The sequence below is a fragment of the Gadus macrocephalus genome, chromosome 23 (genome assembly GCF_031168955.1).
Source record: "Gadus macrocephalus chromosome 23, ASM3116895v1".
Taxonomy (NCBI): domain Eukaryota; kingdom Metazoa; phylum Chordata; class Actinopteri; order Gadiformes; family Gadidae; genus Gadus; species Gadus macrocephalus.
The window spans coordinates 1,528,577-1,555,474 of NC_082404.1; the positions used below are offsets into that span (position 1 = coordinate 1,528,577).

Genomic DNA, 26,898 nt, shown 5'->3' on the forward strand with positions numbered 1-26,898 from the left:
TATCTCAATAATATTTTCATGTTCAACAACTCACATATCATCCAATGAAACTATTGTCAAATAGTCAATGATACGCAAAGTTACAACTTTACACTGTTGGGGAACGTAAAGCTATGTTTTGCAAAGTCTTGCTTGGCAATAAACATCTTTCATCTGTCATTATTACTTTCACAGCCGTAGCCAGGTAATACATCATAGATGGCATGTTTCAAAAGCTTTCACACAGTAAATGATCCAAGTAGTAGTTTAGTTCTTGTGTTGAAAGTGTAGAAAGAAGTAATATCAGAAACACTTCCCTTTAAAATAAATCCAATAACCTTTACTGCAACAACCTAGCATGGAAATAATGACTGAAGCGTCTGAAGAGGAATGTCTCTCCCTTGATGTGCTCCATAGAGCTTCTTAGACATTTGCCTGTGCATTACGTGGCCGATTACCTTCTGGAAATCGTCTCTTCTTTGACCTTTGGATATGAAAAGTGCTGCAGCTTTGGACAATTAAATGACATCCTTTCAAGAATTGCATGTGGGAATGTGGTCCACTTTGAGGCTGGCTGAACTCAAAAAGAGCGACTAGAAAGAAGGATAGGTAAACATTTTCAGGCCCACATTTGCAGTTGTGTCTGTGACGATCCATGAAAGGGTGTGTTTAATCTCACCTGCCATCTTTCTTTTCAGGCATACAGGTTTTTGAAAACGTTTGACGGGGTTTTTGAATATGTGCTTAATACTTTGGGCTTTCCTTTAACTTGCTGGATTTCTTTAATAAGGACACGATTAAAGACCAATTAATTCGAATCAACATGAAATTGTTTAGCTTTGGATAACATGTTGATATAGATTCAGCTCACGTTGAACTCCAGTTATCAGCAGACTAATTGAGTCATTAAGCAATGACTAAAGCAGTGTTTTAGATGTGAGAATTGTTGGGTCCGGTCCAATGCAGTCAATAAAATGTTCAATAAAGTGTGTTGTGAGATTATCACTGGAAGGACTTCCTTGGAAAATTAACTAACTCATTCTCAAATGGTTATTTAGTTTGAGAAGTTATCTATTATCTAATTAACTAACTTGGTCCTGACCTTGATACAAGCAAATCCCTGCACAAACAATATATTACATAAAAACATCACCTTTTAATCCTGTACCCAGGAAGTCAAGAATAAAAGATGCAGACAAATTCCATTCAGGGCATGAAGCAAACGCTTTTATTTTTTTTGTATTTTGATGTAAAGTGTTGAACTGTATATTGACATAAATTTCAAAGTGAAGTTATATTGAACTATTGGTTTGCAATTTAGAAGTGATCTACTCAAAGTAAATAATTATATGCATTATAAATGAGCAAAGAAAATTGAAATCGGTTCGTCCTAGCCTGAGAAAAGGCAGAAAGTGTCTCTCTGGTTCAGAAGTAAGTTATCCTCCAACTACCACATTGCATTGCGCTCGCCGCCTGTTTCCGTTTGGAGGGGGAAGGACCTAGCGCGAGTGGTAGAGCGAGCAAACTTTGTTTATACATATCCCCGTGATACGTTCACTAGCTTAGACTTCAGGGCCCCGTTTCCCGAAAACATCGTTAGCCTAAGTGTTTGTGTTTAAGTTTCTGAAGTGCGTTGTACGAGCATCGTACATTTTTCAAACCGTGTCCCAAAAGCATTGTTGGTAAATAAGATCGTGAGGGCAGTGAATTGTGGGGAAAAACGGTCTGTCTAGCTACTGGACCAGATAAAATGAGACGGAGAGGTAATAAAGTCTATCGGCACGAGGACCTTGGATTTATTAAGTAAAGTGGCAGCGGTTATACAGAGTCATAAAGCGTGAGAAATTGAATATGTCTAAGTCCCTAATCAGCGCTGATGGTTCATCTGGAGCTTCGCCTCCGTGGAAGGTCTGCTTCAGAAGAAGGTGAAGAGTCCCTGTGTGATGCAGTCTTATGCTGTATCCTCCTCTCGATGAGGTGTGTGCGTTTGAGGTGTGTGCGGTTCTGTGTGTTTTGGCTCCCAGGCCCTGAGAGAGCTTCGTAACGGGGAGAGTTCCTCGTGTCTCCGGTGTGATAAATTAAAACGGGGAGTGCCCCCCTGAAATGTCTCGTGTGTGATAATTGAATGTGGCTCTCAGGCCCCTGGTGTGGGCAGAGGTATCTCTTGGTTCCTCCTAACGGGGAAGAGCTCTCAAAATGTCTCCTGTGTGATAAATTAATGTGGCTCTCCCGTTCTGGAGATGATACTGGTGCATTGTCTGAGTGTCCACCATCTGCCTGCCTGGGAGATGGGGCCTTCAGCTCCGGCCTTGACCTGACTATATATTATCATGTTTGTGTTATGTGTTCGTTGGGTTTAGAGCAAGAGTCGACTATATTATAATGTGTCCATGTGATGTGCTCATCAGGCTAGGGTAGGAGTTAGCTATATTTACAATGTACATGTGATGTACTCAGCAGGTTATTTTTCCCAACAGAACGTGCGTTAATGTTAAGAGTTTCGGGAAATGCTCCAAAGAAATTTACGATGGATCGTACGAGCGTGGATCCATCGTTATCGGGAAACGGGGCCCTGCTGTCGTTCTTTAAAACACATCATTTGTATATTGCTGTACGGCATAAGTAGCTCAACAGTAGCTCAGCATATCAAGTATTTGTACTAAACTTTTTCTCCCCAGTTGATATAAGGGTTTATCTAATACAGTAGGGCTACTTTAGTATACCAGCACTTGGGTTAGTAAACAAATCACAACAACCAACATGAATTAAAATTTCTTTTTTATGAAAAAATATGAACTATTTGCAAAAATAAAACGTGTAGGGTGCGTTTGCTGGTGTCAAAATAGTCACAGCTCATCTTGAGCATCTACTGTCTCCTGGTAGCCACTTTACTGCCCATCTTGTGCTGGGTAATTAGCTCTGATGGCCTGGACAACACAGGGACTCAAATTCAACTCTGAACCGAAGGCGGCATTATTTACAGTGTGCGATATCAGATGAATTGTCATTGCGTTGTGCAGCGGTTAATTAGCCAGCAACATGGACAGGTTTTGGAAAAAAAAAGCTCTATCACAGTCTGATACATCTGAATCTGAGCCCTCAACATCGTCATCATTAGTCAGTGAAGGAGGTAGACACCTCCAGCAAGATGAAGAAATTATGTATGTATTATGATGACAATTACCTCACGTTTGGATTAATCTTCACTGGAGAGCTGTCATGTCCTCTCGCCCTGTGCCTGTTATGTGGTATGAAATTGTCCAACCATGCTATGGTACCCAGAAAGTTGAAAAGACATCTGACAACAAATCACCCATCACATGCCAACCAATGTAAGGAATACTTTGTTTGTTTGAAAAGCGAACACAGCCGACAGGGTCAGGTGCAAAAAAAAGAAATGCACTAAAGGCTAGCTACCTAATAATAGCTAAGGCTAAAAAGCCTCACACCATTGCCGAATCAATAATAGAGCCAGCCTGCACTGCTATTGTAAACAAAATGATAGGCCCACATTATCTCTGTGTGGTTAAATCGCAATTGCGGTGTTAATTAGCGATTTTGTCAGCTTACTCTTACATTAAACTGTAATCAGAAAACGTGGTTATATGCTGTATAGACCCTATAGTATCTGTGGTATAAAGGCTGGGACGAATTTCAAATTATAAATATGTACCGTATTTTCCGGACTATAAGTCGCGGTTTTTTTGTAGTTTGGCTTGCCCTGCGACTTATATTTCGAAGCGACTTATATGCCAAAATTGTGCGTACATAATCCTCGGCCGCAAGAGGGCACCGTCATTCATTAGGCCTACAACTGAACGCTGCAAGCCTACTGCACCACCGAATAAATTATATTCTCGTCCTCAATGTCCTCCGGTTCAACCAAAGCTACCCCAGCCTTAGCTGCAATTTTGTGCAACATAGCTGTCACACATATCACAGCGCATGACTTGGCCGGCGAAAACTGGAGCCCTCCGCTGGACTTGTGAAGGCATCTGACCGCGGCGCATACGCGTCCGGTGGAATCCCGGTGTCACTGAATTCGGTATACTCTCAGAACTACGAGGGACCGACACACCTATATTGCTATTGCAATTTCATTCAGTCTCTCCAGACTAAACGTTCTTGTTTAAATGTTTAAAAATAAATGCGACTTATACACCGATGCGACGTATATATGTTTTTTTCCTCGTCATGGAGCATTTTTTGACTGATGCGACTTATACTCGGGAGCGACGTATAGTCCGGAAAATACGGTACACTTTATGTTGAAGGTATAGACCGTTGCGATTCCCATTTAAACGAATGGCGCAGTGATTATTCTTCAAAATGAGAGCTGGTAAATTGTGAAAAATGAATCAAACTGCAATCAGACAACGCGGATATATGCTATAGACCCTAGAGCAGGGGTCTCAAACTCAATTTACCTTGGGGCCGCTGGAGGTAAAGTCTGGGTCAGGCTGGGCCGCATCAAGTATTCCACAGAAAAAAGGAGCACATCTGACCCAATCTAAGTTAATGATCGGGCTATAATTAGATCACGTTGGCATGTAATCGCTGACAACAGGGTCGTTGGTGGAACGATTCATAGTCGTTGGTGGAAACCAGGACATTTTAGCGTCCTTTGGCTTTTGTCGGGACTCAGGACACGCAACTCAAAATTGGGACTGTCCCGGCAAATGCGAGACATCTGGTCACCCTACCACAAGTGATAAAAAAGCGTGGCAAGCGACTCAGCAGAAATGTGCGTTCGACAACAACGTGGGGGTCGCACTAACACTACATTTTGATGTCAAGTAGAGGGCCACAAAATATCATCCCGCGGGCCTCAATTGGCCCCCGGGCCGCGAGTTTGAGACCCCTGCCCTAGAGTATCTGTGGTATAAAGGCTGAGACGAATTTCGAATTATAAATATGTACACTTTATGTTGAAAGTATAGACCGCCGCGATTCCCATTGAAACGAATGGCGCGGAGATTATTCATCAAAACGAGAGCTGGTAAATTGTGAAAAATGAATTAAACTGTAATCAGACAATGCGGTTATATGCATTTCATTTAGAGGCGCCTTTCAAGACACCCAAGGTCACCATATATATATGGTGACCTATAGACCCTAGAGTATCTGTAGTATAAAGGCTGGGACGAATTTCGAATTATAAATATGTCCATCAATAACGTTAGCTCTCTAGCTCATAGCTCAACGGACTAGAATACCTCCCGTTGCCAAGTCGTAGCTACGGTCCGTCCTATTTATGTGAAAATCTTTATAGTTGGATTTTAAAACGCATGAAAATATAAATGAATGATCTTAATTTATTTTCTTTGGCAAGTGACCATGGTATAAGCGGGATAATGCCCTTCGAGGTGTCAAAAACATGTTTGATCGATCGTAATTAAAGGGGACTACTTTTTGAGGGAGATTAACTCAAACAGAGTATACATTTAATAAGCATGCAATATGAATAAGAAAAAGCATAATTATTAAAGTATTTTAATTGTTTTATGTTGGCAAGCAAGAAGTAGAATAAATGGGATAATCAGTCTTATTAATAGGGTTTATGCAACCAACCGCACAACAAGACATGATTGTGGCTCTTGTCGCTCTCGTCTCTTTCTTCAAATGACATGCGCGTAGAGCGGGGAGTGACGTAGAGTGACGTAGACTGATAATCCCTCTATAGTGGTGGATGTGCTGGAGCATAAATCTATAGACTTGTATCACCAGAAAGAATGCCTTGTCTTGAGAAATGTGCTGTTATTGAAGTGAAAATGTATTGCACTGAACTTCAACCCCTGTCCCCTTAGCTGAGAGCGAGGTGTCAGATGCCTCCTTCTGCTCAGAAGAGGGGTCGTTCTCACCATTCCAGCCTGTGAGGTCATCTCAATCAGTCGAGTCTGTGAACTCCACAGTGAGTACAGCTTCAACGGTGAGCCCAAAAGCATGGAAAAAGCGACAACTGACTGAGGACGTGACCATAACATGGCAATAGATGTGAGTTGGTTTTAAGTTGCTGGTAGGATGTTGATCTATTTTCATAATTAGTAGCGGGCTGGCATGGGATCTCTGTTGCAGATTGTTTCTAATGCTCTGCGTCAGAAACCAGGGGGTCAAGATGTATGCAAAGAGTATAACCAAACTAAGGGCCTGTCTGATTCTACAAGAAAGAAACTTTTCAACATCTTGGTGACAGATATGATTGAGAGACAGATGGGTTAGTATTTGTCATGTTCTCAACCTTTTACAAATGTTCATATTTCTAAATGAAAAATTGAATGTTATTTCTATCTGCTGTGGTGTAGGAGGATTACTATGATCCTCGCAGTGGTCAAGGTTACCTTGCTTATGGATTGAAAACAGTTCAGCACAACAGTACCAGCAAATCTGACCCGAATGCCAGGCCTGCTAATGAAGGTGGCCCAAAGGTTCTGCGAGAGATCTCAGCATCTGAACAGCTATCGGGTGATGAATGCATGGAGGCAATGTCCATCATGAAACATTCGGTGGACCAGCCAGATGTCACAGAGAAAATGCGTGTCCAACGTTCAAGCATAGACAGATGATGCTACATGATCCTGACCAGTCCTCGCTTGTCCTAGATCACTTCCCACGATTTCTGGATACACAAGGCCTGGTAAGAAGTAGATGAACTTGACAACAATTGATAGATATATATAGTGTGGACATATAGTGTTGTGTTTTTAATATGCTTTTCTTTGTCTTAGATTGACCAAGACTGCACCAAGCTCTTTGGAGAGGATGCCTCTGGCAAGTTCATTGCAAAATAGCCAACTTTCTACAAGACTAGGGTCATCACTGTCTGCAAAAGCCTTTGCCCTGGCACTCATCTGGATGACCTTCTGTTTGCGCAGGAAGAAGCAAGTGAATGTGTTAATGTTTATGGATGTTTGCTTTCAACAGTATTCATTATGTATATGCTTATGATCTGTGTGTGTGTGTGTGTGTGTGTGTGTGTGTGTGTGTGTGTGTGTGTGTGTGTGTGTGTGTGTGTGTGTGTGTGTCCACTAGGATGGGACAGTGACTTGGCTGCTATCCTACTCCTCGTTCATCTCTTGCCTCCAACCGCAAAAGGAAAAAGACACGGAAAAATCAGTACTTCTGAAGCTGCTCTGCTGTGCATGTGCTCAAATTCATGAAGGTATGTTGTTGACAGATGTTTTACTTCTCGTAACATCACATTGATTCTCACTGTTTGCTAGCTGTGTGATCTCCCTCCAAGAGCTAATAAAAGGAACACTGTTTAACAAGACATTGTAAGAATCTTTTTTGTCATTTTGATTACATACAAACTTAAATCACTTTTCCTAATATCTTAGCTTGGGACAAGCATGGCAACCTTCCTTCACGGTGTTGAATCCTCACAACCCTTCCTCCTCTGCGGTGGGGAAAAGAAGACCATTCCCTGCATGTCGCCAACTGCGGTAGGGGCCTTTGATGAACTGTTTAAGGTGCACTTTGTGTTTTCTCTGTCCTATGCAGTGGCGATTCTAGGGGGTGGCCTGGGGTGGCCAGGGCCACCCCTGAAAGCTCATTGGCCACCCCTGTGGCCACCCCAGATCTGATAGGTAGTTGGTCAAGTTCGTCAACACAAGAAATAAGAGAAATACTGTCAATCAATGATGACAGCTGATCAACTGATTTAGGGTCAGTTTTACATTTTTAACTAACACAGTAATGGTCGTACTGAGGCTGTGAGAGCTGATTTCTGCTCGGCGGACATTTAGCTATGCAGGTCAGGTGACCCATGAGATGAGCGCGCTGCACATGCTGCTGGTCCGTGAAACAGGAGGACGACAACGGTCACAGTGACAACGTGAACAATATAAAAACGATAAAGACGCTGAAATCTGTCGTTGAGAGGTATGGTAATTTAATGTTTAGTTATATCGTAGTTCCCTCTGAATGTGTAGGAAAACTTTATCCAGCACTAAGTAGCAGCTAAAAGACGAACTACACTGCACTAGCTAGCTTAAGAACAAGCTGTGTCTTATTTGTTGCATTCAAATGCCACAAATGCTTGAGATGCAATATGTGTTAATTGTGTTATTAAAAGTGAGTTGTAAGAGTGGTAGTTATGTAAAAAATAAACCTTTAGATCCTATAAATAGACATAATTAGGCACATTGTTGACACCTCCTTTCTTTTTGACATTTTAATGGAGTCAAAGCTGTTATTTAAGGGGTTCCAAGTTATATTCGGTCTGGTGGCATTGCATTGGACTTTAAGTCTTGTCTTGTGGTCTTATGGCCTATGTGAAAGCATTTTGTAGCAGGAGAATGAGCAAAAGCAAGAACTAGCTACCTCTATTGCACTTTGTTACTATTATTAGAATCCTCTATTGTTCATGAGAGTTTGAAGGTTTACATAACATTACTTTATAGTATATACTTTGGAGTTAAGATTTGTTTGGTTTATGTTACAATTGTTTATGTATATTTATCAAGTTAATTTGTGATTCTAAGGCTTAACTGTTTGATTTAAATAAACTTCATAATTTATGTTGAATCAAAGCCAAGGGGGACCAGAGAGTGTGTGCCAATTACCGGGGTATCACACTTCTCAGCCTCCCTGGTAAAGTCTACTCCAAGGTGCTGGAAAGGAGGGTTCGGCCGATCGTCGAACCTCAGATTGAAGAGGAACAATGCGGTTTTCGCCCCGGACGTGGAACTACGGACCAGCTCTTCACTCTCGCAAGGATCCTGGAGGGGGCCTGGGAGTATGCCCATCCGGTCTACATGTGTTTTGTGGATCTGGAGAAGGCGTATGACCGGGTCCCCCGGGAGAAACTGTGGGAGGTGCTGCGGGAGTATGGGGTAAGGGGGTCTATCCTCAGGGCCATCCAATCTTTGTACTCCCAAAGCGAGAGCTGTGTTCGTGTTCTCGGCAGCCAGTCAGTTTCGTTCTCAGTGGGTGCTGGTCTCCGCCAGGGCTGCGCCTTGTCACCAATCCTGTTTGTGATATACATGGACAGGATGTCGAGGCGTAGTCGTGGTGGGGAGGGGTTGCAGTTCGGTGGTCTGAGGATCTCGTCACTGCTTTTTGCAGATGATGTGGTCCTCATTGGATCATCGGCCTGTGACCTTCAGCACTCACTGGATCGGCTGGCGGCCGAGTGTGAAGCGGCTGGGATGAGGATCAGTACCGCTAAATCTGAGGCCATGACTCTTAGCAGGAAACCGGTGGATTGCTTACTCCGGGTAGGAAATGAGTCCTTAGCCCAAGTGAAGGAGTTCAAGTACCTCGGGGTCTTGTTCGCGAGTGAGGGTACTATGGAGCGTGAGATTGGCCGGAGAATCGGAGCAGCGGGGGCGGTATTGCGTTCGCTTTACCGCACCGTTGTAACGAAAAGAGAGCTGAGCCGCAAGGCAAAGCTCTCGATCTACCGGTCGATCTTCGTTCCTATCCTCACCTATGGTCATGAGGGCTGGGTGATGACCGAAAGGACGAGATCGCGGGTACAAGCGGCTACACCCACCCGCTCCTGTCTTCGCCTTGCCCGCTGGTTATCTTTTGAGTTCTCCTTTACTGACAATAAACCGTGGATTGTCCGTACTGTCTCTGTCTCTGCATCCTGGGTCCTAACCAATCTTTTCGCCACCGTAACACATAGTGCAAAATAAAGCGGTGCAAAAAGCAAAAATACAAACACAAACAACAGCAATAGGCACAATAAATATAAATATGCAGACATAACATATAAGTGTCTTTTTTAAATAAATAAATAAATATGGTAGAGGATTTCACATGTCCATTGGGGGGGGGGGGTCAGGCGTTAAGTAGACGAATTGCCCAGGGGTAGAAGGTATTCCTCAGCCTGTTTGTCCGGCTCCCAAGGGACCTGTATCTCCTACCCGAAGGGAGGAGTTGGAAGAAGCCATGGCCGGGGTGTGATGTGTCACTCATAATTATTTTTGTTTTAAGGTTATCACTTTGTGTTTTGAGGATCACCTGAATGCATACATAATTGGGGAAGGGGAGAAAGTCTTAACGATCATATGCGTGTCCAATCTCATTTATTATAAACCCCATGATCGGCAGTTTTCAACTGCAAATGATGACCAAACATATATTGTGCCCTATTGCTGTTATATTTGATCTGTGTGAGGAAATGCTGAAATGAGCTGTGATGAAATGCAAAAATATTGACTGTAAACTGTTTTCAATGAAAAATGTATCTATTCAATTGAGCTTCTTTGTATTGTCTTTTATTTAAGATAGTGTGGCATGAGATATTTTTTTTTTACTTCATAGTGTTAGCATAGACACCAGTAGGGTTAGTTAAACACCCAATAGTGTCATTATCACATAGACTTTCCACACTACATATTGTTGCATTCACACTACACCGGTGTTGGTGTTGGAAAAATAGATTTAACTTTTAACATTATATTTTAACATTAACACCAGTGTAATGTTAATACAACACTTCCAAGTGTTGTGCCGTCTTAAATTACAACAAGAAATAATGTTAAGATAACTAAAAGTATTCAACATTTAACACTCTCCGAAATGTTACTTTTACACCAGGTAGTGTGGCTGCATAAAGAATCTTTGCCGGTGTTAAATTTACACCAGTGTTTTTGCTGTGTACGTGAGCTTCCCCCCCCCCCCCCCCCATTCCTTATTGGTGAGCTCACAAATTTGCGGACCAGTGGTTTGTAGTCCTCGGCCCTACATGCTTCTAGCGGGCAAGCAAAGTTTTACTGAGATGACGTCAAACGCGTCATTTGACGTCATCTCAGGAGAAAATTAAATCAGGAAAGCTGGGCCAAGTGAAGACTGGGTTAGACTGAGGGAAAAAGTTTTTTTTTTTATATTACAATAGCGATTTTATAATGATACAACGCCGGTTCGAAATTGGTGAAGTATCCCTTTAATTTAATCTATTTCAATGTCAAAGAAGCACACGTATCCATGTGTGTGAACTTGATAATGTGGTGTGAAATTGAATGGAATCACAAATGTCAATGGACTGGCAGCACCTAGACCTTTCCTCTGGTAGTGTAAGGGCGCCCCCTAATTTCACAAATCAGAAATGCATTAGTGAATAGATAAGGTTAACGTTGATCAACCCAACAATTTGAGACTACATTATTTCTGTGGTTGGCAAACTCTGTGTAAAGGTTCAATCCAAAAATCCAAAACTAATCCTAAACTACGATTATTTTTAATTGGGGTGGGCTAAGATCATGTATTTTTACAGAATCCAATGATAAAACAGCAAATTAAAAAGCTCTATTTATTAATTAAATGTCAGTTTTACCAAAGCGTAAGACATACTTTATCCAGAAATTCCAATGAATAATCAAATGTACGAGTTATTTTTAAAATTGAACAGGAAAGAATGTCCTGCCGTATGGCTTTAAGACAGAAGGCATCAAAATAACAAAACAAATCAAATCCTAGCACCTGATATGCGGACAATGTTTTAGACCCAGTACTGTGGCCAGGTATGTACCATCCCAAAAATAAACAAAATTAAACAGTGCAGTCTCCAGTGTTCCCGAACATACAATCTTATAATATTTACTGAACTTTCACTAGGTCATAAAAATCATGTTGGTAGTGAAAGCCACAGTCTACATATTTTGTCAATCTCCCCTCTTTTTGCATTTTTCTTCGAGAAAAAAATCTCTCAGCATCAATGATGTACTGATCATTATACAAGATCACATATATGAAATTGTTACAAAAGACTTGCTTTTATATAGTTGAAAAACAAATCATTTAGACAAAACAGGGCAATATGTTCAATTCTTCTGATTAAACATCTTGTTTAAAAATGTAAGTATTAATATATACAATGACATTTCGATAGAAAAACTTCAAAACAATGACATGACTGAACTATAAGCTAGTAAGCTATGTCTGAAGGCCATCCATTCGTGGGATGGCCTTTTCTCATGATCATGTGTTATTCTTCATTTGTTATGAAAGAGCATTTGAAAATTAAAGTTATGACAGGAAGGACAGCAACAACATGGTGGCTGCTGTGAGCACACAACAGCCTCTCTCCGTCATCTGCTTCTCTGCTACACATACACACGCCCTCTTCACACTGCACAGCGTTTAGGCACATTTCTACTAAAACTGAAAATAGATTAGACATTCAACCAATTGTTCCACATTCATCAGCAGCCAGAGCCAGAGCCAGAGACAGAGTCTTCCCTCACACCCCACAGTCGTTGCTCCGGTCCAGGAGCACCAGCACGCCCAGCAGAGAGAGCGCCTTTAGCCTCTTGTATGACGAGTGGAAGAGATAGAGCTGGCACTGTGGGGAGACGTCCACATATGGACAAATAAAAAACATTTCTGCCTGGTCATGCCCCTCTGAGGAACACTATATTTAAAACAGAATGAACATGCCCTCATCATATTCCAATATCTACCCCACTTAAGATCAACTGCAGTAGCAAAACATAAAGCAAATATTCAATCAAAATACAACCAATAATAACAAAATCGGTAGTGCAGAATTTGGACATTCATTTTGACACTCATCAAAAACTCCACAGTACTTATATTAATAAAATAATAAACATTTGATAATATATATCACAGATGTATAACAGACTGGAAGCAGGCGTTGAATTATTAAACAATCCCCATTTTTGTTTTCAAACATATTCGAAACAGCCTAATCATTTGGAGTTCATTAAACTTTCAATGTTATGAATGGGCGATGTCAATAATATGGAAAATGATTTGTTGATCAGCAAGTATCCCCTTTGTCTCTAATAGATTTAAGACTTGAGTGTTTAGAGAGCAGCCCAGCTCCCAAATACCAGAGCCTATTGTTCTTAAAATGCCCAAACATAGGGAGAATGCATTACGTCCATAACGAAATGTCAATACAATATTACCTACATTATATATAGACAATAATACCCAGAATAAACCCATGAGAATGTCTTCTACAGGTTGAACAATTGTAAGGATCGAGTCTAAAACTTTGGTTCAGAGTTGAATTTAGAAAAAGTCTATAGATGTAACACCAACCTCTGTATAAATGTAAAGTCTAAATGTATCCTCAAAGCTGTGGTAATCAACAAGCATTTCCCTACTTCACATATAAAGCTCAGTAGTCATTAACCTGTCTTTACCTTTCTATTTTGAAATGAGATACAGCTAATGATATTGCTAAGAAAAAATAAATAAAAAATCCCTTAAAATGTCTTGCTCTTTAAATGTCTTGGTCTTAGCAAAGAAAATTATATTATAGTATTCAAAGTGCAACAGCTTCCTGTAAGTCCATAAGAAGTATTGAATTCCACTCCTTTAAGCATTAATCCCTACATCATGACAATTAAAAGTGGTCTACGTAATTGATTTGGCCAGTTTTCCCTTCAGTAACTGACTTAACCTGACCGGGACGGAGAGAGCCTTCCCTCACACCCCACAGTCGTTGCTCCGGTCCAGGAGCTTGCGGGACAGGATGAGGGCGGTGGAGAGACAGGCCACGACTGTGTGGAACAGCAGCTGCCAGCAGTTCCTCAGGCCAAACAGGAACGCATTGCACAGCACCAGCACGCCCAGCAGAGAGAGCGCCTTTAGCCTCTTGTATGACGAGTGGAAGAGATAGAGCTGGCACTGTGGGGAGACGTCCACATATGGACTGGGGTTAGAAAGTACTTTTATTTATTGAGGGAAACAAAATGGAAAAGTATGTGTGTGAGTATGTGTATGTGTATGTGTGTGTGTGTGTGTGTGATCTGTCCTACCCCAAGCTATCAAAGTACCCCGTCAGCTTGCCAATATACCCTGAATATTCTCTATTTTATCTGTCCAGGCTGCCATTAGCCACAGATGTAAGCTTCACCCCCTCAAACACTTCTATTGTTCTATTGTTTTGCACCACTAATGTAATTCTGGTGGTTTGGTTGTTTCCATAGCCTTGTCCGCTGTTTCAGTGCGGTTAGGCCTGATTTGGCAGCACCTGTGAGCATGGGCCCTACACTGTAAGTACAGCTACAGTCAGTAAGTGTCTGCTCCAAGAATCGGCATACCGCGTTTGACTGATCTGGATAGGGCCCTCCGTGTCACCTTTCATCCACTTCATTATTGTTACAATTGGAGTTGCATAAAAATAATTTTGTATATTCAGGAGGCCTAGCCCTCCATCTTCCTGTTGGGTTAGTAAATTGAGTTTAACTGTTTTCCTTTATTTCAGACAAAATTTGCAATCATTTGATTCCACGTATTAACCCTAACCCTTTCTGGTATTATAAGAGATAATGCTTGAAATAAGAAAATAAGTTGTGGGAGAATTTCTTTCAAACATGCAGTAGTTATTTTTAAAAAGTTGACTCTTTTTACTAATGAAAATACCCTGATATTTTATCATCTGTATCCCATTTAAACGTATAACATTGTTTGAATACCTGACACTCCGGCGTACCAGTACTTAAAGATTCATATTTATTTTCATTAATTTTATATCCTAATACTGTGCTGTATCCTTCAATCTCCTCCCTTATGTCCTGAATTGAACTTTCAGGCGAAGTTAAATAAATAATGACATCATCTAAATATCATCATCACATAATAAATATTTGGTCTGTTAAGCCCTTTGAGACTGTAATGGTGATTAAGGGCTATACCAATAAAATTGAATTGAATCTTCATATAGTCCTAATATATGCATTTGTTTTCCTATCTTCATCCCTCTAATATTTAAGTTTTGTCTTATACTTATTGTCATCACTTCAATATATATTGCAAATAGAAGGAGGGAGAGAAAGTCTCGTTGTCTAGTGCCTCTTTGGATTGTAAATTTCCTCGACAAGGTATCATTTGTTTTATCTATAGACAGAGGTTTAATAAATAGTGCTTTTAACCATTGGCAGAATGTCTCATCCATACCAAAGCTCTTAATTGTCTCAAACATAGAAGGCCAGTTAACTAGATCAAAAGCTTTTTCAGCATCTAAGGTCATCAGTATCAGCTCATCATTCTCTTTTTGTGCATGATCAATTATATTGAATGTTCGTTGTTCAATGTTATTATCAGCCAGGATTCTTCCTGGGATAAAACCACATTGGTCTATGTGAAGCACATTTTCTGGCATCTTTCCCTTCTTTATTTATTAATGTTACTTGATGATGACCATGTTTGAGCCCACTTTATTGTATCTAATGCATGCCTGTTTGCTCCAACCAGTAGTGGACTTAATTGGTCTTTAAAAACGTTGTAGAAGTTATTGGAAATCCGTCGTTACCTGGAGATTTCCCCTTTTTCAACCCCTGCATTTGCTTATACACCTATGCTGTTATTTGTTTTGTTAACTTTTTATTATTTACTTGCATTACTTTTGGTAGATCCAAATTTCTTATATATGCCTTAAATTGATCTAAAAAAAAAGCAAGTATTTTTAAGGACTTCTGCCCACCATCATAACTTTCTTGTTTTTAAACGTCTTTAACTTTTCAAACTCAAACATGGAATTTTTTTCTAATTGTCTGTTTTTCTTTTAATTTTTGCTTATCCTCATTGCTATTTGTTTGACTATGTCTATCATCTACTGTTTTTATGTCCTCAATTAGCTGTTTCTGTTGTGCTCTTCTTTACATCCTAGTTTAGGAATATGAAATAATATGTCCTCTGAAGACAGCTTTGCTTGGCTCCTTCACATAATATAATTGGATCTATATCCTTTGTGTTGTTTATTTCCACATAGTATTTTAGTACTTTTTAAATTCTTTCTATAAACTCTATTTCCTGCAGAAGTGAATTATTTAACTTCCATAGGCTCATACCCTTACTTGTTTGTAAAACGTACAGAGGTTTAATTATTATTGCTACTCCCCTATGTTTTGAGTCATATGCGCTATAATATTCCTGATTCTTTGTTATCTTCTTTAATTTTTAATGTTCCTGTTTTTTCCAAATTGTTTTCTTGCAAGTAAACTATGTCCGCTTTCTCTTTCTCCATCTATGACATTATTTGTCCCAATAACATTCAGAGATATTACTTTCAAATCACACTTGAAGCAGCTGACAGGTTCTTGGAGAAACCAGAGCCTGTCTACAGAGAGCCTTGGCACTCTCTATTGAGCCCCATTGTATCGAACTTGGTTGCAGTTCTATTATAATTTCACTGGGGTTGATCGGGGCGAGTGCAGATTGAATGGGGGTCTATGGGGCTAGACGGCGAAATGTATCTCTTTCACCTGCTTGTCGTTGAAATATTGCAGATTTTATTGTAGAATCTACAAATTCAATATAGATTATAGTTCAAAAGTCGAATTAATGAGTACTTATGTCTTTTCTATTTACTACAGTTTTGGGCGTTGTAGCATTCTGCTAATGAATGCTGATTGGTCAGGGAAGGACTTACAACTTATAACAACCAGAGACCCCACTTGATGGAATCTGAAGGTAAAGCAGAAGCAGAAACATTATCTTAAGGAGGACTTTCCGTCAGAGTTAATTGTTATACATATATTATTCATGCAGAAGGGCCAAATAGACTCAGAACTTGCCATAAAGCAGGACCTCTGGAAGTGATGCCATCATTTTCTGAATGGATTTTTTTTAACAGATATGGATCTGAATGGATTTTTTTTAACAGATAAGTGAACTTAAAAAAAAATATTTTCAGCTGAATGTATTATCTTAGAATTTGAGGGTGAAATCCCGTCGACTCCCAATCATTTTGCACTCGCCCGCAAGCGCCCTCGCATGGACAGAGATGCGTCACCGCAACCAGTTCAGAAACAGAAAGTTACCAGAGAGTGCCAGTTCTCTTCCTATTGGACATTCTCTGGAGAAACTAATCTTTGTTTTCTTCTGATTATGTTACTCTGGTGTAGTGCAGCAAGGCATAGGCAGATATATGCATATGAAAGTGTGTGTGCGTACGTATGTGTGCATGAATTTACATATATGGGGATACATGTATGAATGATATATGCATGCATGTCTGTGTTGTGAATGTGAAGCCGTTGTTGAAGGTTAACAAAAAAATAAAATAAAAGAAAAACACATACATGTTAGGTTAGAAAGTACTTCTGAAGGATAAAATGCGTTACTTTGAGCTGAAAATCAATAAGAATGTGTCTTACCTGAAAAAGACATAGCACAAACGCCAGGAGAAACGCCACCACACTCCATAGTGCGTCATAGTCGTCCTTTTCAATAGGAGAACATTATAGATGTAAACAACTATTCAGATTCAGCTTTATTGGCCAGGGTTGCTTAACAAACAAGGAATTTGACATTGTTTAACCCTTAGCTCTCCAAGTACAACAATCAACACTTAACCTATTGTTAATATATAAAAAAGAAAACACAAAACAGAAAGAACAGTACAAAATATAAATATACTGTTAAGTATAACAATACAATATAATATACTAATTTGCAAATATACAATAACAATATAAGAGAGGGAAGAAATGGTGCAATATCAGTGCAGTCAATATACGTGCAGTCAATGTAAGTAATTTAAGATTACAATATAAATACAATGCAAGGCAATTCAGTGCAATGGCAATATATTAATAACAACAATATTGGAATTAAAACATTTAGATATACATGAGGTAGATGCAGAACAGTGTTGATAGCCCTTGTTCAGTGAAAGGTTGGGGGCTATTTCTGAGCGTTCAACAGAGTGACTGCTTGGGGAAATATGGGCTGTCATTTCAAAAGCAGAGAAGTAAACCGTATATCAGTGTTTCCCCCAGCACTGTATGGTTAAGGCGGCCGCCTAAACAACAATAGGGCCCTGCCTTGACTACCAATGTATAAAAATATATATATATATCTTTTTTTTTAAATATATATACATTATTTATTTTTTCTAAATATTTTTTAATTATTATGAATTAACAATGTAGAAAATTCTCGTAGGGAAAGAAAACATACTTCCATCAGGTATTAAAAATAAAGGTAAATAATGCTTCTTAATACTGTTCACTACTAGCCTGGGTATACCCATGTTGCCTTGCTCGCGATTTCATTTCGCACTGCTAGGCAGCCTGGATTCCATGGATCCGATTTTCTCCTGAGATAGTGAACCAATCACAGAACGGGGAGGGACGGCAAGACGATGACGAAGTCTGCGACACACCGATCGTCTTCCTCCCCATCGAATTTCTGTCGCTCTACATACGTCAGCTGTTATAATTGATACGAATGGCTATGAGCTACGTACAGACTCATATGATAGACATTCGTAGCTCCAAATAAACGTCTCCGGGCAATCGTAAACCACGCCTCAAATACGAGAAAATGAATGTGTGGTTCCCAGACCTCATCTCAATGTAGATTGAGATGAGGTCTGGCTTTAGCCAGGCTAGTTCACAACAATGGTCGTGAATGGAATTGAAAGGAGTCAAACCCCCTTGAAATACTGTTCTATTGTCGATGATAATGACTGAAAAACATGCTTAGCAAGACGTGTTTTTACTAGTCATTTAGCATACACTTTTATTCAAGGAGACCTACATTGAATTTAAACCCTGACCTTCATCAGCAGGTCCTGGATAGAGGTCCTACTCAAAGAGGCCTACAGGTAGGTATATTGTAGTCGATTCCAGGCTGGAATCGGACACACAAAGGACCCTGAAGGGGAATAATGAGGTGATTCAGCCCTCCTACCTGGAAGGTGTTCTCCATGAGGTGGACGCCCCGGACGAGGTTCAGAGAGGCACACACGATGTTGAGGACCAGGGATAGAATGCCTGCTGGAGCCACTGGTTCAAGTCTCACAGTCTGACCTACGCAGCCACAACACAACTTAGATAACAGGACCAAGTGGACTACAAAAGTTTAAACCACTGTCTGCTGCCATGAAAAGCCCCCATGGAATTAAAGCACAATGCATCGCTGAAGGAGCACTCAGGGTAAGGGTCAGTCCCGGTCCCTTTAGGAGGTCCGACCCAGTTCCTTTAGGGGACAGACCCGGTCACTTTAGGGGGTCAGACCCAGTCCCCTTAGGGGGTCAGACCCAATCCCCTTAGGGGGTCAAACCCTGTCAAAATAGGGGGTCAGTCCCAGTCTCCTTAGGGGGTCAAACCCAGTCAACATAGGGGGTCAGACCCAGTCAACATAGGGGGTCAGAGTCAGACCCAGTCCCCTTAGGGGGTCGGACCCAGTCCCCTTAGGGGTTCGGACCCAGTCCCCTTAGGGGGTCGGACCCAGTCCCCTTTGGGGGTCAGACCCAGTCCCTCTGGCTGGGACCACCAACAGCCAAGGTGTTAGACTATACGTACCCTTTTCACCCTCTAATGTATAATACTGTAGGTAATAGGCTAAAATGGAATCAACAGCATATTTGATGATGGGAGCTGTTGATGGTTAACCTACCAGACCCAGGGCCGTGCTCCAAATGCCCGTTGGCAAGCTCCTGGGCTAGCTCCAACTCCTCTATGGTTAGCGCTTTTGGTGGCCGTCGTTTTAGGTCATCCTGGACCTCAGCCAACGTGATCTCCAGCGCCGGGCCACCCCCGATCTGGTTGTATTGCTGCTTTAGCTTCTGAATATTGCCGTCTGTATCAGAAAAAGCAGAGTGGCTCTCAGCACACAGGTGCCATCTAGGATTGAATGATGGGTCACACCAAATGTGGGAGTCGCCGCCTCCTCGTACGCACCAAACTCCAAAAAGGGATATGGCCGGGCAGCTAGGCTGATCGCCTTGCTATCGAAACACGCCTTGAATGCCCAGCACAAGTCCTCCAGGAAACAGAAGGCCTTGACTACAGAGAGGCCGCGGTGGCACACGGCCATATAGGACACTCCCTCCGAAGAAACGAAGCTTAGACATTGGGAGGGAGACAGGTGTTTTAGTAAACAAACCATAATGTCATTATTCAACAAACCAGAGGGTCAACCCCCAGGGTCATCTGTCACCAGGGATATATGATACCCGAGATGAGCTTGAATCAAAATACAATGTCTGTATTGCTTAATATGTTTAGTTTGCTTAGTTCCTACTATATATTTAGGTCCTGGCCCATGACCGTCCCTCTCTCAGGGAAGCCGCTCAGTGCCTTGCTCATCTTCCTGAGCTGCTGCTTCCTCTCCTGGAGTTCTCGGTTGTGCGCGAAGTCCGTGGAGGCTGAGAGGGGGAGGCCGTCCCTCAGCCGGACCACGAAGGCGAACAGGATCATTGGCATGGTCCACTTGGCCAATGAATCACAAAACGTCTACATCTGGGGGAGTCAGGCTCGTCGTCCCTCACAGCAGTCATCTCTGTGCGATAAGAGGTGTTTTTTAGTCAGCTGTGAGGATGGTTGAAGAGGCAGCCGATTATGTCTGTATGATAAGAGGTGGTGTTCAGTCACCTGTTTGTGGACATCGCTTCGCACCCTTACCTCCGTATCCTTGGATTTATACGGTCAAATAGCTATTTTATCTTGAGAGCTAACAGCATGTTTTGAAAAACCTGTAACCGTATGAAGACTTATACTAAATGTAGACGTGATTTACAATACCGAGCAAGTTGTATGTTCGAACATCACGCAGCTAACCAGCCTCGCTGTGTTCTTCCTGGTGGTCAACCACAACACACGGGAGCCCAGGAGAGACAAAAGAGGCGGGCAAACTCGTTCTTGTATTTCGCCTTCGTTTCGTTCCCGGGCGTTATCATTTCACGACAGAACGCCAGCACCGGGATGCTCCAGATCAGCGTTATTGGCGAGAGGCTGTGACTTTCAGGTACTTGGGTTTAGCGGTGAGAGAGAATGAAGGAATTTCGATATCCGTATTCGTTTCAAAAAATTGGCAAGCGTCAATTTGCATTATCCTTCTCATTGCTTGTCTTGCCGTGATCTGATCCGCACTTTTTTAATGCTCCGGGCTCGGGGCTGGCATAGCGTTCCTGTTCGTCTTTGTGATTGTGTCATAAAATTGGCTAGTCGTTGTTTATTGTTGGATACATTACAATCAAGTGCCACCCCAAATATAATGTAATCCATTCGGATGGTACGCCGGTACGTGCAAGTTGTAAATCGCAATTCACCCAGCTTTCTTGTGGCGTTTCACTGAGGCACGCCCCCTTTTGGTCGTAGTATTTCGTCGCTTTGAAAGCAGAGTAGTGTTCAGTGAGCGAGTTTAGTTTAGTTGTCAACAAAAATGGCTGCGCCCATAAAGATATTTCCAAGCTGGCATCCGACTGACATTAAACGTTTAAATGTTGTTGAAATAATGTCAGTTTATGAAAAAACACTAATACGTCACGACATGAAAAAGTTGAAGTGGTGTTGTTAACTCACTATGGATTCAACATTGAAATATCCAAAAATGTTGAGTTGTAGGCCTATGTCAAATCAACATTATTTTTACAACCATGACTTTTAATTTTTTTTTTGAAATATATCAGTAGAAAAATAACGTTGTTACAACATCCAAACAATGCTGATCATTGAAATCGGTTGGAAAATGCTCTCCTCTTGCTTGTATTTGTTTACAGGGCAGTCTGGATCTCTCCAACATGGAGGTGACGCTGACGTACGATGTCGTCTATGTAAAACTGTGAACGGAGGTGGTGGTGACGGGTTGTTCAAGAAACGAAAGTTTGTTTGAACCGAAACCAAAGTAATGCGACGTCGAGGCACATCTGTCCTTTTGGAGACAAATAACAACACCTTTTAATCAAAATAGACCGACAGAAACATTATAAGGTGAGCCCAACATATTTGACCGTAATCCTCAATGAATCTGTCCTGGTAGCAGGGCTTCATGTGAAGATTTCTGCTCGAAGCAACATGAAAATGTTATATAAAACACTTGCGTTATTACAACGATTTGAAACCTTTATTTTACCATTGTTATGCAAGTTAAAAACGAATGTTATGTGGTTTTATAAACTTGATTTATTTTCTAGGAATGGCCTCTGCTACTTCCTGTTCTGAAGAGGACTTTTCATGTTCCATCTGTCTGGATGTGTTCAACAGCCCAGTATCCACCCCATGTGGACACAACTTCTGCAGAACCTGTATTACAACGTTCTGGGATGACCAAGCACAGTACAAATGTCCTGTTTGCAACGCGCTGTTCCACACAAGACCTGATTTACAGGTCAATACCTTCATATCAGGTATGGTTGATCGGTTCAGAAGTTATGTACTAGTGAAAGAGCGGCCTTGTGTTGATGCAGGAGAAGTTCCCTGTGACATCTGTATTGGCCCCCAGCTGAAGGCCCTGAAGTCCTGCCTGATGTGTTTCATGTCTTACTGCCACACCCATCTGGAGCCCCATCAGAGGGTTGCACGCCTGAAGACACATCGGCTTGTCGACGCTATGGACCGTCTGGAAGACAGGATGTGTAAGAAATACAACCGACTCCTGGAGCTCTTCTGCCAGACTGAACAGGTGTGTGTGTGTGTGTGTTCTGCACAGAAGGGCTCCACAGGTCCCATCCTGTTGTACCTCTAAAGGAGGAATATGAAGTGAAGACGGCCCAGCTGGGGAAGATAGAGGCTGAAGTTCAGCAGATGATCGAGGAGAGACAACGAAAGATTCAGGGGATCAAAGACACAGTGGACCGCATTAAAGCAGACGCAGACAGAGAGTTAGCTGATGGTGTGCAGGTCCTCACTGCTCTGAAGCACTGTGTTGAAAAGTACCAGGATGATCTCAACCAAACGGTTAAAGAGAAACTGAAATCCACAGAGAAAGAAGCTGAAGGCCTCATCAAAGAGCTGGAGCAGGAAATAGAAGATCTGACCAATAGAAGATCAGAGGTGAAGCAGCTCTCACACACTGAAGACCACCTCCACCTCATACAGACCTTCAGATCCCTGAAGAATCCTCCACCTACCAGGGACTGGACGATGGTGGAGGTTCTTCCTCCGTCATACGTAGGGACCTTGAAGAGATCCCTGGAACAGCTGGAGGAGACACTGGACATTGAGATGAAGAAGCTGCCTGACCTGAAACCGGATGGAAAGAAGTGTAAGTGCTTGTTTAGTGAGAGAGAGAGAGAGAGAGAGAGAGAGAGAGAGAGAGAGAGAGAGAGAGAGAGAGAGAGAGAGAGAGAGAGAGAGAGAGAGAGAGAGAGAGAGAGAGAGAGAGAGAGAGAGAGAGAGAGAGAGAGAGAGAGAGAGAGAGAGAGAGAGAGAGAGAGAGAGAGATCTCTCCATCTCCATCTCCAGTGCGTTTCATGTCGTTTGGGTTCCAGTGTGTTTCATGTCGTTTGTGGGGGTTCCAGTGTGTTTAATGTCGTTCATTGCCTGACCAATGTCCCCCGCCTGTAGCCTCCACGCATGGGCATGGCCGGGCCACGCCGCCTCCAGCAGGGGAAGGGGCCACGCAAGATCATCACCAGCATGTCCCTGGGCAAGGACGTGCAGCTGAACAAGGCGGAGCAGGCCTGGAAGCGGACGTGAAGAAGGCCACGCGGGCCGGCAGGGGCGAGCCGGAGGAGCCGGCGGGCGATCTCAAGACCCAGGAGTTGTTCAAACGTGTGCGCAGCTTGCTCAACAAGCTGACGCCGCAGATATTCAAGCCTGTGATGAAGCAGGTGTTTGAGCTCCAGATCGACACGGAGGAGCGGCTGAAGGGCGTCACCGACCTTATCTTCGAGAAGGCCATCTCGGAGCCCAACTTCTCCGTGGCCTACACCAATATGTGCCGCTGCCTAATGGGGGTAGGTGGCTGCTCCTGTTGTCACCCCAGGGGCATGCTCAGCCTCTGCTTAGCCTCTGCGTCGGCGAGCCTAAACCTAACTGTAGAAGGCATATCCAACAAGGGGCGACAAAGACGCTCATCAAACAGACCTTACATGGGTGTGTTAAATGGGGTGTTAACTGATGTGTAACTGGTGTGTTACCCCCCAGCTCAAAGTCCCCACCACGGACAATCCGTGTCAGACGTTGAACTTCCGGAAAATGCTGCTGAACCGCTGCCAGATGGAATTTGAGAAGGGCAATGACAACGAGAAGTTATTTGAGAAGAAGCAGAAGGAGCTGGACACTGCCTCTGAGGTAGGGCGGACCACCACACACCACGCTGGTCACCGGCCCGGGGGACCACCACACATCACTGTTCAACGAGCCGTCGGACCACTACACACACCACTCTTCACTGGCCTGGCAGACCACCATGCACCACTGCTCACCTGATCCCCTCAGACTAGTCGTACCCTGACTCAAAATACAGAAATAGAAACGGTGCAAGGCAATGCAGAATAGAAACGCACATATGCGGTCGGCTGTCTGGGTTTTATACATTTTAGGAGATTTTGCTGACGCTTTTATCCAAAGCATCTTACAACCATTCATTCAAACAGTGACACACCTGCGGTGGAGTCAACCACGCAGGGCGACAGCAGGGGATCGAACTAGCAACATTCTGGTTACCAGTCAACCCGCTCAACCTCCTGAGCTTCTGCCGCCCAGGTTGGGAGGGTTAAGAACGAGGAACGGAACAGATCCCTCCTGTGAGCTCCGGGGGCGTCCCTAACACAGCCTCTCTCTCCCTCTCCCTCGGGTCAAGGGCGAGAAACAGAAGCTGAAGGACACACTGGAGGAGGCTAAGGACAAGGCCCACCGGCGCCGGCTGGGCAACATCGAGTTCATCGGCGGGCTGTTCAAGCTCAAGATGCTGACGGAGCACATCATGCACGACTGCATCGTAAAGCTGCTGAAGAAGCACGACGAGGAGTCCGTGGAGTGCCTGTGCTGGCTGATTTCCAACATTGGCAAGGACCTGGACCATTGGAAGGCCAAGGTGGGTGTGTCTGAGTGTTGCTGGGGGTGTGAGTGTTGTTGGGGCGTGTGTGTTGTTGGGGGTGTGTGTGCAATTGGGGTGTTATTAGGGGTGTTGTGGGGGAGTCTGGGTGTTAATTGGGGTGTGTGTTGTTGGGGGTGTCTGTTGGTGTTGTTAGGGGTGTTGTTGGGGGGTCTAGTTGTTCATTGGGGTGTGTGTTGTTGGGGGTGTGTGTTGGTGTTGTTGGGGGTGTGTGTGTGTGTGTGGGTGTTGTTTGGGGTGTGTGTGTTGTTGGGGGTGGGTATTATTAGGGCTGTTGTTGGGTTGTGTGTGTTGGTTGGGGTGTCGTCCGGATGTGTGTGGGTATTGTTGGGTGTCTGGTTATTGTTGGGGATCTGTCTGTGTGTGTGTGTGTGTGTGTGTGTGTGTGTGTGTGTGTGTGTGTGTGTGTGTGTGTGTGTGTGTGTGTGTGTGTGTGTGTGTGTGTGTGTGTGTGTGTGTGTGTGTGTGGTGATGTGTTGGGTGGTGTCCCTGCAGTAATGTGTTGGGTGGTGTCCCTGTCTCAGCCCCGGATGGATCAGTACTTCAACATGATGGGGAACATCATCAAGGAGAGGAAGACCGCCTCCAGGAGCCACTTCATACTGCAGGACGTGCTTGACCTCCGACGGGTAACACACTCAAACACACACACACACCAATTTCGCATGCATGCACTCAAACACACACATGGCTCACGGCTCTCTCCGTCCCCCCCAGAACCTCTGGGTGCCCCGGCATGGGAAACAGGGGCCCAAGACCATCGACCAGATCCACAAGGATGTGGAGCTGGAGGAGCACCGCGAGCAGATGAAGGTCCAGCAGGCCATTCTCTCCAAGTCCAGCGGCGGTGACCGCATGGAAGGAAGAGGAGGAAGAGGGGAAAGAGGGGAGGAGGAGGAGGAAGAGGACGAGGGGTAGGGGGGGAGGGGGAGGAGGAGGTTGAGAGATGTGTCTGGTAGGGGACGTCCCGGGACAGGTCTTTTAGGGGACGCCCCCCTTTGTGTCCCGGGACGTCCAATGGCGTGTCTCCTAGAGGCCGAGCGCATATGGTGGTTTGACTTTTTTTGCGGTGACTGGTCAATTTGGAGTGCGCTTTCTTTTGTTTCTCTTTTTAATAATAAAGTTTGTAACAATAGAGTTTGTTAGGGATGGTGTCTGTGTCTGCGATGAACAGGAGGGTGACAGACGGGGGCTGGAGGGGTGGGTGGTGCTGGGACATGATATCGTTGGACCTTTCTGCTGCTGGAGAGCTGACAAAGCTGTCTTATGACCACGTCGCCATGCTCCCCTCCTGCCATTACTGTATATGGAGGTACATTTGCATTTCCAGTTTTTCCCCCAGGAAATGTATTAGCCTGCCGTTTCAATTCCATTCAAAAAGCTTCATCGCATGACATGAATATTGTTGTGAACAATATTACCGATGCATTATTTATCTTTATTCTTTGTACCTGATGTTTCCTTACCTTACGAGAGTAGGGTAAGGAAACCGTTGGACCTCTGGCGCCCTCCTAGGTCCTCTGGGGCAGAGTCATTGTGGGGTTTGTTTGTCTATGGGTGGGATAGCGTTGCTGTGTGTGTTGAGTTATTGTTCCCGACACCGTCACAAGACGTGCATGATAATTAGTTATATTGAGTGTGTTTTGGTGTGTCGTGTGTGTGTTCATTAAAGGCAACTCTCGTAGTCGTGCGGTGTAAGGGCGCGAGAGTTGCATATCCGGCTTGCTGAGTGGCACAACGGCTGGGGTGCCGAGGAGGCCGTCGTCCACCTTGCGCTGGCCTTGGATGGGACGTCAGCACGGGTGCTGCTCGACCTGGGGGAGAGAGCCTGGGGGTCTACAATGCTGATATCCAGCTGTTGAGCCGGCGCGGCTACCCGGAATTCCCCGCGGCTGCACGGGAGGCCTTGGCATCCACGCCTTCCTACGGGGACTGGTGCCGGAGTGTCTGGGGCAGCATGTCCACCTCACCGAGCCCCAGACCCTCGATGCAGCTCTGGACCAGGCAGAACGGGCTGAGGTGGCTGTGCAGAGCGCTAAACACTCGGGACAACGTTTGCGATTCACTTGTTCACATTTCCGGGAAATCATCTACGTAGAGGCACTCCTGCCGCGCCCCCATATGCCTGGTCAAATCTGCCCGCGCGCGCGCTTCAAGGAAGGTAACCAATCACCACGGAGTTGGGTTGGCAGGAGGGGGGCG

General features: G+C 43.6%; 3 protein-coding genes across 8 annotated transcripts in view; 1 reads left to right on the plus strand and 2 right to left on the minus strand.

The window, feature by feature from the left end:
* Window positions 1–10,631: 10,631 nt before the first annotated feature.
* Window positions 10,632–26,898, minus strand: part of hhatlb (hedgehog acyltransferase like, b) — an 85,422-nt gene continuing 69,155 nt past the window's right edge. Inside the window, exon 13 of one of the 2 annotated variants that reach the window (XM_060044675.1) lies at window positions 10,632–10,871. The gene's annotated coding sequence lies outside the window, so the exon portion shown is untranslated. The remainder of the gene's footprint in view (window positions 10,872–26,898) is intronic. The other variant, XM_060044674.1, reaches the window with a different exon arrangement.
* On the minus strand, window positions 11,226–20,640 carry sec22c (SEC22 homolog C, vesicle trafficking protein). Of its 2 annotated transcripts, none has more exons than XM_060044679.1 (7): window positions 20,319–20,640; window positions 19,939–20,196; window positions 19,596–19,759; window positions 19,312–19,494; window positions 18,604–18,722; window positions 17,064–17,129; window positions 11,226–13,590 (listed from the first exon to the last, which is right to left on the minus strand). In XM_060044679.1, exons 2-7 carry the CDS (start codon window positions 20,118–20,120, stop codon window positions 13,390–13,392), a joined length of 915 nt encoding a protein of 304 aa, XP_059900662.1. In that variant the 5' UTR covers window positions 20,121–20,196; window positions 20,319–20,640; the 3' UTR covers window positions 11,226–13,389. The 2 variants fall into 2 exon arrangements, with proteins under 2 accessions (XP_059900662.1, XP_059900661.1); XM_060044678.1 differs by having other exon boundaries at window positions 20,289–20,640.
* Window positions 21,327–25,812, plus strand: LOC132452439 (eukaryotic translation initiation factor 4 gamma 1-like). 4 transcript variants are annotated; one of them, XM_060045072.1, is made up of 9 exons: window positions 21,327–21,626; window positions 21,830–22,042; window positions 22,345–22,646; window positions 22,731–22,899; window positions 23,202–23,593; window positions 23,784–23,930; window positions 24,442–24,675; window positions 25,221–25,325; window positions 25,414–25,812. In XM_060045072.1, exons 2-9 carry the CDS (start codon window positions 21,832–21,834, stop codon window positions 25,612–25,614), a joined length of 1,761 nt encoding a protein of 586 aa, XP_059901055.1. In that variant the 5' UTR covers window positions 21,327–21,626; window positions 21,830–21,831; the 3' UTR covers window positions 25,615–25,812. The 4 variants fall into 4 exon arrangements, with proteins under 4 accessions (XP_059901055.1, XP_059901054.1, XP_059901057.1 ...); XM_060045071.1 differs by having other exon boundaries at window positions 21,329–21,626; window positions 22,345–22,899; XM_060045074.1 differs by lacking the exon at window positions 21,327–21,626 and having other exon boundaries at window positions 21,901–22,317; window positions 22,618–22,646.